Source organism: Myotis nattereri (genome assembly GCF_964212035.1).
Source record: "Myotis nattereri genome assembly, chromosome: 2".
In the NCBI taxonomy this organism is placed as follows: domain Eukaryota; kingdom Metazoa; phylum Chordata; class Mammalia; order Chiroptera; family Vespertilionidae; genus Myotis; species Myotis nattereri.
In genome coordinates, this window is record NC_138076.1 from 148,356,786 (window position 1) to 148,375,245 (window position 18,460).

The following is an 18,460-nucleotide window of genomic DNA, read 5'->3' on the forward strand; positions in this document are numbered from 1 at the left end:
GTAGAACAACAACAAGGACAAAAGACCATATAGCAAAAGATAGAAAACTAAAAGAGGAAAAAAACAAATAAAATAAGATAACAAATAAAATAAGATAACAGTACGATTTATATCACTTAAGGTAATAAGAGTGAATGGGATAAGCTAACCTATTAAAAGTAAGGCAGTCTGGCCAGTGTGGCTCAGTGGTTGAGAGTTGACTCAAGTAGTCACTGGTTCAATTCCCGGTCAGGGCACATGCCTGGTTTCAATACCCAGAAGAGGGTGCGCAGAAGGCAGAGAGAGATGTTTCTAATCTCTCTATCCCTTTTCCTTCCTCTCTCTAAAAATCAATCAAAGCATATATTTTTTAAAAAGCAAGGAATTATTAGATAAGAATCAAACATGATATTTGACAATAGCATATAAGTATAGAACTATAGCCCAGATCCTATATAATAAAAGGCTAATATGCTAATCAAATGGCAGAGTGACCGGTTGCTATGAGGCGCACTGACCACCAGGGGGCAGACGCTCAATGTAGGAGCTGCCCCCTTGTGGTCAGTGCGCTCCCACAGGGGTAGCGCTGCTCAGTCAGAAGCCGGGCTCATGGCTGGTGAGTGCAGGGGCAGTGGTGGGCAGGCCTGGCTGAGAGACACACACCCCCCCGCCCCCACCGCCAAGTGCACGATTTTCGTGCACTGGGCCTCTAGTATGTTAATAAGTGGGGAAGCAAGTTGTAGAACAATTTGTATAGTTTGATCCTATTGTATTTAATAGTAATGTACAAGATGTATAACATGCACATATTATTTGTATATAATTTATACACAGACAACATTTGGAAACATCCACAAGAAATAACTGTGCTATTTCTGGGGATTGGAATGAAGGGTGAGGAGAGGACAAGTATACTTTCACTTTTTAACTATATCTCTCTATCTTACATTTTTTGAAATAAGTATGAAGTTTCTGTTACAAAATTTAAACAAAGTTAACTGAAGTGTAATTCAGAGTACTATTGGAGAACTGAAAGATGCAAACACAGGAGGGGCCAAGAGGCCACGGTAGGCTGACAGTGTGGTCTTTGACCTGAACGAAGGAAGGTGCCCAGCCCATGACCTCCTGGTGCACTGACACCATGCTGAATACACCTTAGGAGCCAAAGTACAATGTACATGGTCGAAGGGCTGGAGGTAAGACTGGAAGGAACCAAGGAGTTAGAATCTTCCATTAGAAAATGAGATTTCCTCAAAGTATTTGAAGCAGAGGAGTGACTTGACTGGGCTAGCATTTTGCACAGATTACGATGATGTCCATTCGGGGAATGAGTTAAAGACCACAGTCCAGATAAACATGATGGCGGCCTAAGATGGTGGAAATATAGATGAAGGGAAGATGGATTCACATTCAAGAGATATTTAGGCAGAACTTGATAATTAATGGGATGTCATGATGGTGGGGTGACACAGAAGGAAAAGAGAGTCAAGTCAACATGACTTCCCAATATGGTACTTCAGGGGCAAAGTGGGGGGATATGGAGGATATCTGTAATACTGTCAACAGTAAAAATCATAGTAAAATAAAATATAGGAATTAGAAGTAAATTTGTGGATGAGGAGAGGGACAATGTAAGCTCAGTTTGGGTAATATTGGGTTTGCAGTATGGAATGTTCAGGTAGAGGGAAGCAGGTGTAAGACTCTGGAAAAGGTGGGTATGTGAAATATGGAAATAAAAATCACTAGTTTGTAAGTAATAGCAGAGGACAATGCATAGAATTATAAGAAGGGACTGAGTGATGGTATAAATGCCTCCCATGAGTCAGGGTTTTCTACAAGCTTCAAAGACATAAACAGAAACGTTTGCTTTTATTCCTGGAGATCACTTGCCAATGTAACTGCTTACCAAGAATGGTGTCAGAGCCCTGGCTGGTTTGGCTCAGTGGATAGAGCATCAGCCTGCAGACTCAAGAGTCCCAGATTCTGTTCCAGTCAAGGGCACATGCCCTGGTTGTGGGCTCGATCCCCAATAAGGGGTGTGCAGGAGGCAGCCAATCAATGATTGTCTCTCATCATTGATGTTTCTATCTCTCTCTCCATCTCCCTTCCACTCTGAAATCAATTAAAAAATATATATTTAAAAAAAAGAATGGAGTCAGAGATTCCAGATAGCAAAGAGGACACAATAAAGCAAGAGGTGGGTGGAATCCTCCCGACAGGCTTTGGTCCTGAAGGAACCTGAGTTATTTTTTGTCACTTGGGAATTGAGACTGGAATTCTCTCAGGGGCTTCGAGGCCATCTCTTTAGGAAGAGCGATGGCCATTTGACCTTCCTCCCCAAAACTGGGCCCCTGGGTGTGGCCTGACCCTTCCTCAGGATAACCAGTTGTCAGTCCAGGCTGTCCAATAACATCAAGAAGGAGATAACATTCAGAAACCTCCCCCACCCCCGGGCAAATTAATTCAGCCATCCTTTCAAAACAAATAGCTAAAAGCCAACCACATGTTTAGAATTTAAACATGCTGGTACCTAAATTCAAATGCTACATTTTAATCCGTTGCATCAGATTGATTTATATCTAAGACTCATAGGTTTCAACTACGTTAGTGGACAGACTGATGACCAAGAAAGTCTTATTGCAAAGTGGCACTTCCTTTGTTGTGAGGAGCAGTGATGAGGAGAAGGACAAAGGCCCCAGGTAGAAGAAATTGACTCAGGGACCTCATAACAAGGCAGATGCCCAAACAATTTAAATAGAAATGGAGTTTTATTTTTTTAAAATATATTTTATTGATTTTTTACAGAGAGCAATGGAGAGGGATAGAGAGCTAGAAACATTGATGAGAGAGAAACATCGATCAGCTGCCTCCTGCACACCCCCTACTGGGGATGTGCCTGCAACCAAGGTACATGCCTTGACCGGAATCGAACCTGGGACCCTTCAGTCCGCAGACTGATGCTCTATCCACTGAGCCAAACCAGTTAGGGCGAGATGGAGTTTTAAATCTTTATTATGTTGTTTAATTTTTTCCTGTATGTTCATATATTTGTAATACCAATAAAACACTCAATTGTTCTTGGATAGTAACTACATTATTTACTACTGTTAAGTGGCTTAGCATTTGCCTTGAGAAAGAGAATTTTAATCTCTTTGAAATTAAAAATTTTCATCACTGTATGTTAGGTGATAGAAATAACCCAATGTGTTGACTATTCAGACTACGTATCTTTCACTGTGGTTTGGTAACTTGAAAGTGGTAACACTGTTGATATTGTCATGGAACTTTATATTCTATCTCAGTCGTTACAACTTCACATCATTGGATGAGGAGAAGCTGCGAATTTCTAGTGTCTAGCCAGAAGCATATGTCCTGACTACAGCAAACCATATACTTTTATTTTCTCTGAAATAAAATTCTCTTTGTATAAAGTCCTTTCTCTCTCTCTCTCTCTTTTTTTAATAGCACTCATGTAAAATGTCTGGCACTTATTAGGCCCTCGAATATACACTTTCCTGTCTGTATTCTATTTTACCATCACTATTTTATGGGGAACAATCAGAAATACCTGCACTGTGGAGTCAATCCAGCTTTTCACAGGCAAACAGAGAAATGAGGCAAATTATTCAAATGTTTTGAGGCAATCAACCAGACGATTGCGGTTTAAACTAACTGCTTCACCTTGCTTATTCACTTTAGTTAGGTAATCTAAATTTCTGTTTCAAATAAACGGCTTTTATTTTTTTCACACAGTTTCTTTTCTTTTCCTTTGTAAATCTTGAGTTCCCATTTCACTTCTATTTACCCTGCACTCTGAGGAACGTAGACTTGAATGCTGTTTCCACAGTAACAAGCCTCCGGATGATCACGGCCCTGGGAATTGAGTTCTCAAGTGTGTACACAAGCCCTCGACTCTCAGGACCCAGCACAGACCATTGGCTCCAGATTTTGCCCGTGGGGATCAGGAACAGTCCCTGCCTGCTCACCCTGCCTGGCAAACACTGCTGGGGACAGAGGCCCATGGTTCCTCAGCCGGGTTTGTGTGACTGAGGAAACCCTCTTTGCCTTGCACAAGAAGGAGAGTAAACAGTCTCAAGTACAATGTTCCAGATCTATTGCAGCTTCTGCAGCCTTGCGGAGCTGAAAGTCAGCTGTTGGATGAAAGGAGCCTGTTTCTCAGAGCTACCAGGTGTACTGAATTTTTCTAACCTCTTGGGTTTTCCAGGTGGATGCATAAAGCATGCTTAAAAGCATAGTGTTTTTCTCATCACTGCATTTCCAAATCCTACTTACCCTTCAGGGTTGAGCTCATCTTATTTTCTGTATTAAGTTATGTTGCTATTGGGAACATCTTTAGACTATAGACAAGTACAAAAATACAGATAATAATATAGCAAACAATTGTGTACTATTAGATAGTGTCATATATATATATATATATAATTTATTTCAGAGAGGAAGAGAAAGATGGACACATCAATGATGAGAGAATCATTGATCGGCTGCCTCCTGCATGCCCCCACCACTGGGAATTAAGCTCGCAATCTGGGCATGTGCCCTTGACCTGAATCGAACCCCGGACTCTTCAATCTGTAGGCTGACGCTCTATCCCCTGAGCCAAAGTGGCTAGAGCTATTAGATAGTTTTTATTTATTAAAAAATGTGTCACTGGTAGTGTTGCTTTTGAAGTAGCTTTTCTACCAATTCCCAACAGGATTCTTTCCCCCTCTCTCCAGAAGCAAAGCGTATCTCTTACTTGGGCAGTCAGGTAGAGTTTTTGAATGGTGTGCCCTTTTCTGGAACGCAAATTTTCCCACGCAGCCCAGTTTCAGCTCTAGCATGACCAAACCCTATGACCCCTTCCCCATGGAAGCATGAGAAGATCCTACTGTACAGGGCACTCTGGAGCTTCAGTCGGGTCCACCATGTCTACTGTAACCACTAGCCCTCTTGTGACCTCCCAGCTCCCTCTGATTCTTGTAGCATGAAACATTTGGTCCAGTTTCCAGTCACTTATTTTGTACCAACTTTATGGATAGAAAATGTATTGTTTCCTAAGAAGATAATAAAATCTTGAAGCAGTATCATTCTCCTTTTAGATCTAATTGGGAGAAAGCCCTTGTAAAAGTTCTTATATGAGAGTAGTTTACACTGTAAGCCAATCTCCCCATCAGAGAAGTGTATACATAGAAGTGTGCCTAAATTTATAGAAAAAATGATGCTCCAGCCATCCAACAGTTATTGATAACCTACTATGATCCAGTTTATGAATTAAGCACTATAAATATGTAATAAATGCATAAAGATTTATAACTGCATTATTAAAAGATAAAAAATAAGCAAGGAGTATTACAACTGATACCACAAAAATATAAAGGGTTATAAGAGACTAGTAGGAATAATCATATGTCAACAAATTGGACAACCTATAAATAATGGATAAATTCCTAGAAACATACAATTTACTGTAAGTGAATTATGAAGAAATAGAATGTCTGACCAGATTGATTCATAGTAAGGAGATTGAATCAATAATCAAAAACTTCCTAATAAACAAAGTCCAGGTCCAGATGGCTTCCTTGGTGAATTCTACCAAACATTCAAAAACAGAGTTAATACTAATCTTTTTCAAATTCTAACAAAAAGGAGAAGAGTAGGGAACTCTTCTAAACTCACTTTATGAAGCCAGCATTACCCTGATATAAAAACCAGACAAGGATGTCACCAGAAAAGAAAATTACAGGTCACTATCCCTGATGAACATAGATGCAAAAATCCTCAACAAAAAATATTAGCAAACTAAATTCAACAATGCATTAAAAGGATGTTATACCATCCCTGGTCAGTTGTTCAGTTGGCTGGAGCATTGTCCCATATACCAAAAGGTTGCATGTTCAATTCCTGGTCAGAGCACATACCTAGGTTTTGGGTTCAATCCCAAGTCAGGAAGTTTACAGGAGGCAATCAATTGATGTTTCCTTCTCTCTCTCTCTTCCTCTCTCTCCCCCTTCCTCTCTCTCTAAAAATCAATGAAACTATATATTTAGCTGAGGATAATAAAAAATATGTTATACCATGATAAATTGGGATTTATTACAGAGTTGCAAAGATGGTTCAACATCTGCAAATCAGTCAATGTTATATACCACATTAACAAAATTAAGGATAAAAATCATATGTCATATCAATAAATGTAGAAAAAGCATTTGACAAAATTCAACATTTATGAAAAACTCAGCAAAGAGGGTTTAGAGGGAACAAACCTTAGCATAATAAAGGTCATATATGACAGATCCACAGCTAACATATTCAACTAGAGGCCCAGTGTATGAAATTCATGCACAGGTGAGGTCCCTAGGCCTGGCCTGTGATCGGAGCCAATCAGGTTCCCCGCCTCCCTGCCTCCTCCTTCCCTTGCCACCACCTCATGGTTCCCTACCTTCTCCCTCCTGCTTCCCGCGTCTGATGCTGGTTCCCTGTCCCAGCCCAGGCCTGGCCCCGATCGGGCAATCAGAACCTGCCAGTCTGGGGGAGGGAACAACCACCACCAAGGCGGGTGGGCAGTGGGCTGATCGGTGCCTGCTGGCCAGGGGAAGAACAAGGGGAGGGACCCAGGAGGTTGGCTGCTGGCCCCAAGGAGGTAACCGGCCCTCGGTCCCCCAGGAAAGGGGCTGTATCTGCTGCCACCAACCCCTGGTTCCCCGTCCCAGCCCCAGGGCCCAGCCACAATCAGGGCCTGCTGGCCAGGGGGACCAGAAGGCTGGCCAGTAGGCCCCATTGGTGATCAGGGCCTGTGGGCTGGGAGCAACTCTGTGTTGAGCATCTGTCCCCTGGTGGTCAGTGTGCATCATAGCGACCAGTTGTTCCAGTCATTCCGGTTGTTCCCATCATAACAGTCGCTTAAGCTTTTATATATACTGGAATAGATGATGAAAAACAGAGAAAGCTCTTCTAAGATCAGGAACAAGGTTAGGATGCTCACGATCACTACTTTTATTCAACATGATAATGGAAGTCCTAGCCAGATCAATTAGGCAAGAAAAAATAAAAAATAATGGGCATCTAAATTGGATAAAAAGTAAAACTGTCACTATTTACAGATTACATGATATTATATATAGAAAACCCTAAAGACTCTATAAAAAAAACTGTTAAAAATTAATAAATTAATTCAATAATGTTGTAGGTTATAAAATCAATACAAAAAGTCTGTTGCATTTTTATACACTAATAATGAACTATATGATAGTGAAATTAAGAAAAAACATTTTGTTTATAATTTCATTAAAATAATACCTGGGAATAAATTTAACCAAACAGGTACAGACATAGATGCTGAAAACTGCAAGATAGTAAGTAAAGAAATTTAAGAAGATGCACACAAAAAAATTGAAAGGTATTTTGTGCTCATGTGTTGGAAAAATTAACATTGTTAAAATTTCCATACTGCCAAAAGCAATCTACAGATTCAATGCAATCTTTATCAAACTTCCAATGTCATTTTTCACAGAAATAGAATAAAAACTCCAAAAAGTTATATGGAACCACAAAGGACACTGAATAGCCAAAGCAATGTTGATAAACAAGTTTAATCAGGGAGGTATCCTAACCTCTAATTTCATATTCTATTACAAAGCTATAGTAATTAAAACAGCATGGTTTTGGCATAAAAACAGACACATAACTCAATGGAAAAGAACTAAGAGTCCAGAAATAAACCCACATATAATTTATGGCAAAGAAGCCAAGAATATACAATGGGGAAAGGAAAGTCTCTTCAATAAATAGTGTTGGGAAAGCTGAACAGCCACATAGAAAAATATGAATTGGGATCATTATGTTATATCATATGCAAAAGTTAACTGAAAAATGGATTAAAGACTAGAAGATAATATCTGAAAGCATAAAACTCTTAGAAGACTACATGTGGTTAACTCTTTGAAGTAGGCCTTGGCAATTATATTTTTAATTTGACACCAAAACTTAAAAGTAAAAATAAACAAGTGGGACTACATCAAACTAAAAATATTCTGCACTGCAAAGCAAGCAGTTGACAAAATAAAAAGGCAACCTACTGAATGGGAGAAAATATTTGCAAATTATTTATCTGATAGGAGGTTAATATCCAAAATTCAAAGAACTCATAGAACTCAGTAACCAAAAAAAATCCAATTTAAAAATGGGCAGAAGATATGAACAGACATTTTTCCAAAGATGGACAACAGGTACATGAAAAGATGATCAACATTATTAACCATAAAAGAAATGCAAATCAAAATCACAATGGGATATCACCTAACACATGTTAGAATGGCTATTATAAAAAAAAAAGACAAGAAATCACAAGTGTTGGTGAAGGTGTGGAGAAAAGGGAACCCCTGAGCACTCTTGGTAGGAAGGTAAGTTGGGGTAGCCACTATGGAAAATAGTATGGAGATGCCTCAAAATTTTAAAAATAGAACTAGCATATGATCCAGCAATTCCACCTCTGGGTATTTATCTGACAAAAATGAAAAAACTAAATTGGAAAGATATGCATTCCATGTTCATTGCAGCATTGTTTACAGCTGCCAAGATATGGAAACAATCTAAGAGTGTTGATGGATGAATGTATAAAGAATTTGTGATTTCTATATCTATATCTACATCTACATATAAGAGAATAATATTCAGTCACACAAAAAATGAAACCTTGCCATTTGCTCCAATATGGATGGACCTCAAGGGCATTCATTATGCTAGGTGAAATAAGTCTAGACAGACAAAGGCAAATACTAAATGATCTCTCTTTTATGTGAAGTATAAAAAAAAAGCTCATTGAAAGAGGCAGAAACAGGGTAGAGGATGGAAGAAAGGTGAAGGGGGTAAAAAAAATCTTATCAAATATATATGTACTAAAGGCCAGATGCACGAAACTTGTGCAAGAGTGGGCCTTCCTTCCCTCGGCTGCTGGCACTGGCTTCCTGTGTCACCCAGGACCCACCTTCCCTCGCAGCCCTGGCTTCGTCCAGAAGGTCGTGTGGAAGGACATCTGGTCTAATTTGCATATTATGCTTTTATTATTATAGATTAAATGCATAAAAATTTGCTTTCCCCATCTTATGTGATATCTCAAATGATTATGATGCATTTTTAAAATAATAATTTATGGTTTAAGTGTATGAATGGCACCCATGACTTAAATAAAGGCTATATTATTAATTTTATAACTTGTTTGTATTTTAGGAATTTTTAAATGTTTAGTTATCTTTTTCCAAAACAACTTAAAAAGAGTGTTTGCCTAAACAGCTGAATAAGAATTGCCAAATCATCAGTACCATTGATTTCTTTACCAGAGTTTCTTTTTTTATTATTATTATTATTTTGTATTTATTTATTTATTTATTTATTTATTTTATTTTATTTTATTTTATTTTATTGCTTAAACCAGAGTTTCTAAATGCGTATTGCATCTCATTCTTTGCCTTGCATTGGCATCCAATCACTATATAGAGAAACTGCCAAGTTATGGGACTGACACAGCATCTTCTTGCCTGGGACTGTGTGTGAACACAAATTAAAGCTGTCCTTCAGCTTGGATTGCTGAAACACACCTGGCCCCATACTCCATTCTGTAATCTTGGATTGAAATCAGTCTAAACCAACATACATTTGAGTGAAACTCTTTATGAATTGATCATGGATATACCTTATTGATTGTAACTAGACAAATTGCATTATTATACAGTGGACCATCTTTTTAACTGACACCATTTACAATTTCACATAAAATATCCCTATAATGTTATCTCCATTAAAAACGCAACAAAGCACCATGAGTGTAAATTTATCAAAGTCACAGAAATTGTTCTACTCAGTAATCAGTCAGGAACTGAATATCCTGAACCAAACATTTAACTATAATTTGAATTTCTTTTTTTTCCCCAGACACTGCAAATGGATGTCAACAAGCTGAACATAACCTTGCTCCGAATATTCCGCCAGGGAGTGGCGGCTGCGTTAGGACTCTTACCCCAGCAAGTGCACATCAATCGCCTCATTGTAAGATGCCTTCATTTCACATTTCCAGAACAGGCTTTGATCCTTTTTGAAGGTCTCAATAATAAAGAACAATAATTTAAAACACCCATGCTATAGTTCTATGGCCCCTGAGCCAACTCTAGCATACCAGTGGTTTGGGTAAAGAAAGTTTTATTGCAATAAGCCACAGTCACTTGTTTACATATTGACTATGACTACTTTCATGTTACAGTGACAGAGCTGAGTCATTCTAACCAATTGTTTGGCTAAATCAAAGGTTAAAATACTTACTCTCTGGCCCTTGACAGAAAAAGTTTATCAACCCTTTCATAGTTCAAGGCTTGTACCCCGGTAGGTATGAATAGAGGGGCCCAACATACTAGTCTCACCAACCTGACATACACCCAAAACATTCTTCCTAAAAGTTAACCCTTCCTTTTTTTTTTCTTTAATGGTTTACTTTTATCAACACTATTCATTTTTTTAAATATTAAATTGTTTTTATTTTTCTATTTTTTTATGTTTGGTTACATTAAGCCTTTTTTTTTTTATTGCTTAAAGTATTACAAAGGGTATTACATATGTGTCCTTTTTTTTTCCCCCTGCCCTTGACAATCCCCTGGCCTCCCCTACCCCCCAGTGTCTTATGTCCATTGGTTATGCTTATATGCATGCATACAAGTCCTTCGGTTGATCTCTTACCCCACTCCCTCCTGCCCCCTAACCCTCCCCAGCCTTCCCGCTGCGGTTTGACAATCTGTTTGAGGCAGCTCTGCCTCTGTATCTATTATTGTTCAAAAGTTTATAATGGTCTCTATTATCCATGAATGAGTGAGATCATGTATTTTTCACTCACTGACTGGCTTATTTCACTTAGCATAATGCTTTCCAGTTCCATCCATGATGTTGCAAATGGTAAGAGTTCCTTCCTTTTTAGAGCAGCATAGTATTCCATCGTGTAGATGTACCACAGTTTTCTAATCCATTCATCTACTGATGGGCACTTAGGCTGTTTCCAGATCTTAGCTATGGTGAATTGTGCTGCTTTGAACATATGGGTGCATATATCCTTTCTGATTGGTGTTTCTGGTTTCTTGGGATATATTCCTAGAAGTGGGATCACAGGGTCAAATGGGAGTTCCATTTGTAGTTTTTTGAGGAAACTCCATACTGTCTTCCATAGTGGCTGCACCAGTCTGCATTCCCACCAGCAGTGCACAAGTGTTCCTTTTCCTCCACATCCTTTCTAGCACTTGTCGTTTGTTGATTTGTTGATGATAGCCATTCTGACAGGTGTGAGATGGTACCTCATTGTTGTTTTGATTTGCATCTCTCAGATGATTAGTGACTTTGAGCATGTTTTCATATGTCTCTTGTCTTTCTGAATGTCCTCTTTTGAAAGGTGTCTATTTTGGTCCTTTGCCCATATTTTGATTAGATTGGGGGGTTTTGGGGGTTTTTTTGTTTTTTGTTTTTTATTATTAGTTAAGGTATTACAAATGTGTCCTCATCCCCCCCATTAGCCCCCAACCTCCCCGCCCCCCCCCCCCCCCCCGCCCTGCACACTCATGCTCCCATCCCCTTGTTGTCCATGTCCATTGGTTTGGCTTATATACATGTATACAAGTCCTTCGGTTGATCTCTTCCCCTTACCCCCGCCCTCCCCTACTTTCCTTCTGGGGATTGATAGCCTGATTGCTGTTTCTCAGTCTTTGGGTCTGTCCCTTTCCATCAGTCTATGTTGTTCTCTATCATCCACAAATGAGTGAGATCATGTGGTATTTATCTTTCTCTGACTGGCTTATTTCACTTAGCATAATGCTCTCCAGTTCCATCCATGCTGTTGCAAATGGTAAGAGTTCCTTCTTTCTTACAGCAGCATAGTATTCCATTGTGTATATGTACCACAGTTTTCTAATCCACTCATCTGCTGATAGGCACTTAGGCTGTTTCCAAATCTTAGCTATGGTGAATTGTGCTGCTATGAACATAGGGGTGCATATATCCTTTCTGATTGGCGTTTCTGGTTTCTTGGGATATATTCCTAGTAGTGGGATCACTGGGTCAAATGGGAGTTCCATTTTTAGTTTTTTGAGGTAGCTCCATACTGTTCTCCACAGTGGCTGCACCAGTCTGCATTCCCACCAGCAGTGCAGAAGGGTTCCTTTTTCTCCACATCCTCTCCAACACTTGGTGTTTGTTGATTTGTTGATGATAGCCATTCTGACAGGTGTGAGATGATAACACATTGTCTTTTTGATTTGCATCTCTCTTATAATTAGTGACTTTGAGCATGTTTTCATATGTCTTTCGGCCTTCTGTATGTCCTCTTTCGAAAAGTGTCTATCTAGGTCCGTTGCCCATTTTTTTTATTGGATTGTTTATCTTCCTTTTGTTAAGTTTCATGAGATCCCTGTAAATGCTGGAAATTAAACCCTTATCGGTGGTATCATTGGCAAATATGTTCTCCCATGTAGTGGGTCTTCTTGTTGTTTTGTTGATGGTTTCCTTTGCTGTGCAAAAGCTTTTTATTTTGATGTAGTCCCATTTGTTTCTCTTTAGTTTCCATTGTCCTAGGAGCATTATCAGAGAAGGAATTCCTTCGGCATATGTTTGCGATTTCACTGCCTGTGGATTCCTCTAGTATTTTTATGGTTTCCCATCTTACGTTTAAGTCTTTTATCCATTTTGAGTTTATTTTTGTGTATGGTGTGAGTTGGTGGTCTAGTTTCATCTTTTTGCATGTATCTGTCCAATTTTCCCAACACCATTTATTGAAGAGACTGTCTTGACTCCATTGTATACTCTTGCCTCCTTTGTCGAATATTAATTGGGCATAGTGGTTTGGTTCGAATTCTGGGGTCTCTATTCTATTCCATTGATCTATATGTCTGTTCTTGTGCCAGTACCAAGCTGTTTTAAGAACAGTGACTTTGTAATACAGTTTGATATCTGGTATTGAGATCCCACCTACTTTGTTCTTTTTCAGGATTGCTGCAGCTATTCGGGGTCTTTTTTTATTCCAGATGAATTTTTGAAACGTTCGTCCTAGATTTGTGAAATATGCCATTGGTAATTTAATGGGGATTGCATTGAATCTATAAATTGCTTTGAGTAGTATGGACATTTTGATTATGTTGATTCTACCAATCCATGAACACGGTATATTCTTCCATCTGTTTATGTCTTCCTCTATCTCTTTTTTCAGCGTCCTGTAGTTTTTGGCATATAAGTCTTTTACCTCCTTAGTTAAGCTTATTCCTAGGTATTTTAATTTTTTTGGTGCAATGGTAAATGGGATTGCTTCTGTAGTTTCACTTTCTGTAAGTTCACTATTGGTGTAAAGAAATGCCATGGATTTCTTAGCATTAATTTTGTATCCTGCTACATTGCCGAATTCATTTATTAAGTCTAATAATTTTTTGATGGAGTCTTTAGGGTTCTGTATGTACAGTATCATGTCATCTGCAAATAAGGACAGTTTTACTTCTTCTTTTCCAATCTGGATGCCTTTTATTTCTTCTTCTTGTCTGATCGCATAGTCTTCCAGTACTATGTTGAACAGGAGTGGTGAGAGGGGACATCCCTGTCTTGTTCCTGTTTTTAGGGGGAATGGTTTTAGTTTTTGCCCATTGAGTATGATGTTGGCTGTGGGTTTGTCATATATGGCTTTTATTATGTTGAGGTATGATCCCTCAATTCCTATCTTGCTGAGAGTTTTTATCAAGAAAGGGTGTTGGATTTTGTCAAATGCTTTTTCCACATCAGTTGATGACTATGTGGTTTTTTTCTCTCAATTTGTTTATGTGATGTATCACATTTATTGATTTGCGGATATTGTACCATCCTTGCATCCCTGGGATAAATCCTACTTGGTCATGGTGTATGATCTTTTTGATGTACTGCTGGATCCAATTTGCTAGGATTTTGTTGAGGATTTTGGCATCTATGTTCATGAGGGATATTGGCCTATAATTCTCTTTCATTGTTTTGTCTTTATCTGGTTTTGGGATTAGGGTGATGTTGGCTTCATAGAATGAGCTGGGAAGTGTTCCTTCCTCTTGGATCTTTCGACATAGTCTGCGGAGGATAGGTTTTAGTTCTTCCTTGAATGTTTGGTAAAACTCCCCTGTGAAGCCATCTGGCCTCGGGCTTTTGTTTGCTGGAAGCTTTTTGATTACTGCTTCTATTTCCTCCATAGTTATTGGCCTATTGAGATTTTTAGATTCTTCCTGGTTAAGTTTTGGAAGGTTGTATTTTTCTAGGAATATGTCCATTTCCTCCAGGTTGTCTAGTGTGTTGGAGTAGAGTTGTTCATAGTATTTTCTAACAATCCTTTGTATTTCTATGGGGTCTGTTGTTATTTCTCCTCTTTCATTTCTGATTTTGTTTATTTGGGTCCTCTCTCTTTGTTTCTTGGTGATCCTGGCTAGGGGTGTATCAATCTTGTTTATCCTTTCAAAGAACCAGCTCTTGGTTTTGTTGATCTTTTGTATTGTTTTTTTGGTCTCTATGTCGTTTATCTCTGCTCTGATCTTTATTATTTCCTTCCTTCTGCTAACAGTGGGCTTTTTTTGTTGCTCTCTTTCTAACTCTTTGAGTTGTAGAGTTAGGTCATTTATTCTCATTGTTTCTTGTTTCTTGCAGTAGGCTTGTAGAGCTATGAACTTCCCTCTCAAGACTGCTTTTGCTGTGTCCCATAGGTTTTGGATTGTTGTGTTTTCATTGTCATTTGTTGCCATGATGTTTTTTATTTCTTCTTTGATCTCACTGGTAGCCCAGTCATTGTTTAATAGCATGCTATTTAGTATCCATGTGTTTGTTTTTTCTGGATTGTTTTTGTTGTAGTTGATTTCCAGTTTTATGCCTTTGTGGTCTGAGAAGATGCTTGATATGATTTCAATTTTCTTGAATTTGAAGAGACTTTGTCTGTGACCCAATATATGGTCTATCTTTGAAGATGACAAATGTGCACTTGAGGAGAATGTATATTCTGTGGCATTGGGGTGAAATGTTCTGAAGATGTCAATTAATTCCATCTGATCTAGTGAGTCATTTAGGATTGATGTGTCTTTGCTGAGTTTCTGTTTAGAGGATTTGTCCAGTGGTGATAATGGGGTATTAAGGTCCCCTACAATGATTGTATTGCTGTCAATCTCTCCCTTGATCTCCTCCAGAAGATTTCTTACATATTTGGGTGCTCCTATATTGGATGCATATATATTTACCAGAGTTATTTCTTCTTGTTGGATTGCTCCCTTTAGTATTATGAAGTGACCTTCTTTATCTCTTTTTATGTCCTTCACTTTGAGATCTAATTTGTCAGATATAAGTATTGCTACCCCAGCTTTTTTTTCACTTCCATTGGCCTGAAAAACCTTTTTCCATCCCTTCACAATCAGTCTGTGTGTGTCTTTTTTTCTGAGGTGGGTTTCCTGTAGACAGCAGATATATGGGTCATGTTTTCTTATCCACTCATTTACCCTATGCCTTTTGACTGGGGAATTTAATCCATTTACATTTAAAGTTATTATTGATAGAAACTTGTTAGTCACCATTTTTGTTCTTTACTGCTGCGATCCTTCTTTGTTTCCTATTTTTTCTATTTACAGCAGACCCTTTAGCATTTCTGGCATTGCTGGCTTGGTTGTAATAAACTCCCATAGACCGTTTTTGTCTGTGAAGCTCCTGATTTGATCCTCAATTTTGATTGATAGCCTCGCTGGGTACAGTATTCTTGGATTCAGACCCTTCCTTTGCATGACTTTGTATATTTCATTCCATTCCCTTCTTTTTTTATTATTTTTTAATTAAATCTTTATTGTTCAGTTTATTACATTTGTTCCTCTTTCCCCCCCCCCATAACTCCCCTCCTCCCAGTTCCCGCCCCACCCTCTGCCCTCATTCCCCACCCACTGTCCTCATCCATAGGTGCACGATTTTTGTCCAGTCTCTTCCCACATCTTCCACACCCCTTTCCCCCAACCCAAGAATAGTCAGTCCATTCCCTTTCTATGTCCCTGATTCTATTATGATCACCAGATTATTTATTCACTTGATTCTTAGATTCACTTGTTGATAGATGCATGTTTGTTGTTCATAATTTGTATCTTTACCTTTTTTCTTCTTCCTCTTCTTAAAGGATACCTTTCAGCATTTCATATAATACTGGCTTGGTGGTGATGAACTCCTTTAGCTTTTCCTTATCTGTGAAGCTCTTTATCTGACCTTCAGTTCTGAATGATAGCTTTGCTGGATAAAGTAATCTTGGTTGTAGGTTCTTGGTATTCATCACTTTGAATATTTCTTGCCATTCCCTTCTGGCCTGCAAAGTTTCTGTTGAGAAATCAGCTGACAGTCGTATGGGTATTCCCTTGTAGGTAACTGAGTTTCTTTCTCTTGCTGCTTTTAAGAGTCTCTCTTTGTCTTTTGCTCTTGGCATTTTAATTATGATGTGTCCTGGTGTGGTCCTCTTTGGATTCCTTTTGTTTGGGGTTCTCCGCGCTTCCTGGACCTGTAAGTCTATTTCTTTCACCAGGTGGGGGAAGTTTTCTGTCATTATTTCTTTAAATAGGTTTTCAATATCTTGCTCTCTCTCATCTTCTGGCACCCCTATAATTCTGATGTTGGTACGCTTGAAGCTGTCCCAGAGGCTCCTTACACTATCTTCGTATTTTCGGGTTCTTTTTTCATTTTGCTTTTCTGGTTGGGTGTTTTTTGCTTCTTCGCATTTCAAATCTTTGCCTTGATTCTTGCGCTCCTCTGGTCTGCTGTTGGGAGTCTGTATAGTATTCGTTATTTCAGTCCGTATATGCTTAATTTCTAGTTGGTTCTTTATCATAACATCGAGGGTCTCATTAGATTTCTTGAGGATCTCACTACATTTATCGGCGGCTTCTAGACAGTTCTTAAGAGCCCTTAAAAGTGTGGTTCTGAACTCAATATCCTCCATTGACAGTTTTGTCCTGTTTCTTTGTTTCTGCATTTTTATGCTTTCTTGGTGCACCCCCTAGTGGTCTTTGTGCGCAGTCTTGTTGTCGTTAAGCCTTGATTGTTGTCGGCAATACCGGGGGTGATTTGACCTCCAGGCTAACTGGCTATGAGAGTCCGCTGTGTCTGCAGTGGGAGAGCTTCTGTGCTGGATCTCTAGGGCGATGCTAATCTAGCGTTTGCCTGAGGCTATCCAGCAAATGGCTCTGTGCAGGGCTTGGGCGGGGCGGGTCCCCAGGGGATCTACAGGGCGGGCCGGAGCGAGCAGTTATGGCTGCTCTCAGTTCCGTCCCTAGGGGCTCTGCCTCACAGAGTCCCAGCAACCGCTGCAAACCTCAGAGAGGAAGCTGCCTGCGAATTCCGACCAAAGCCAGACAGTCCAGCTTCTCCCATTCGAGTCTGGGTCCCTAGAGACTCTCCCGGATCTGGAGCTCAGAGTCTGAAACTCCCTCCTGATTGAAAACAACAACCATGCCCTCCGCCGCCAGCCCGCTCAGCGTGCACTCCGCACCTTAGTATTTCACTTCAACACTGCGCCTCCTCTGAGTCTGGGTATGATATTCTCTTTCCTCCTAGTTGTAGAATTTCCACTCAGCCAGCCTTCCTGTGGTTCTGGATGATGTCCGTTCCGTCTTTTAGTTAGTTGTTTTTTGAAGTGGTTGTTCGAGGCAGCAATCTCCGGCTTTAACCTATGCCGCCATCTTGGTTTCTCTTCCATTCCCTTCTTGCCTGATGTGTTTCTGTTGAGAAATCGGTCGCTAGTCTGATGGGGGATCCTTTGTAGGTAACTTTCTGTCTCTCTCTGGCTGCTTTTAAGATTCTTGCTTTGTCATTGGTGTTTGCCAATTTAATTATTATGTGCCTTGGCGTCGGTCTTTTCGGGTTCATTTTGTTTGGGATTCTGTGAGCTTCTTGGATTTTTGTGAGTTTTTCTTCCCTATATCAGGGAAATTTTCTGTTACTATTTTTTCAAACAGGTTTTCTATTCCTTGCTCAGTTTCCTCTCCTTCTGGCACCCCTATTATTCGGATGTTGTTTTGTTTAGCGTTGTCCCAGAGTTCTCTTAGGCTCTCCTCCTGCTTTTTGATTTTTTTTTCTAGAAGCTGTTCTGTTTGGGTATTTTTTCCTACCTTGTCTTCTAGCTCGTTGATGCGGTCCTCTGCTTCTTCTAGTCTACTATTGATGCTTTCTATTGAGTTCTTTATATCAGTGATGTCATTTTTCATTTCTTCTTGGTTTCTCTTCATTTCCTCTTGGTTCTTCTTCATTTCCTCTTGGTTCCTACATATATTGTTGAATTTGTCTTCCATTCTTTTCATCCACCTTATGGCCATTTCTCTGAATTCTTTCTCTGACAGGTTGCTTGCCTCCATTGCCTCCATTTCATTTACTTCCTTTTCTGATGATGCCTGTTTTTCTTTCATATGTGGGTTGGTTCTTTGTTTCACCATGATCTCTCTTCTCCAGGTGT

At 39.4% G+C, this 18,460-nt stretch overlaps 1 protein-coding gene across 1 annotated transcript in view; it reads left to right on the forward strand.

The window, feature by feature from the left end:
• The window catches only part of PTPRR (protein tyrosine phosphatase receptor type R), a 274,528-nt gene that overhangs the window by 131,845 nt on the left and 124,223 nt on the right, over positions 1–18,460 (forward strand). The window contains exon 2 of the mRNA XM_081083294.1: positions 9,907–10,020. Coding sequence (XP_080939420.1) covers positions 9,916–10,020 — 105 coding nt within the window. The 5' untranslated portion in view covers positions 9,907–9,915. The remainder of the gene's footprint in view (positions 1–9,906; positions 10,021–18,460) is intronic.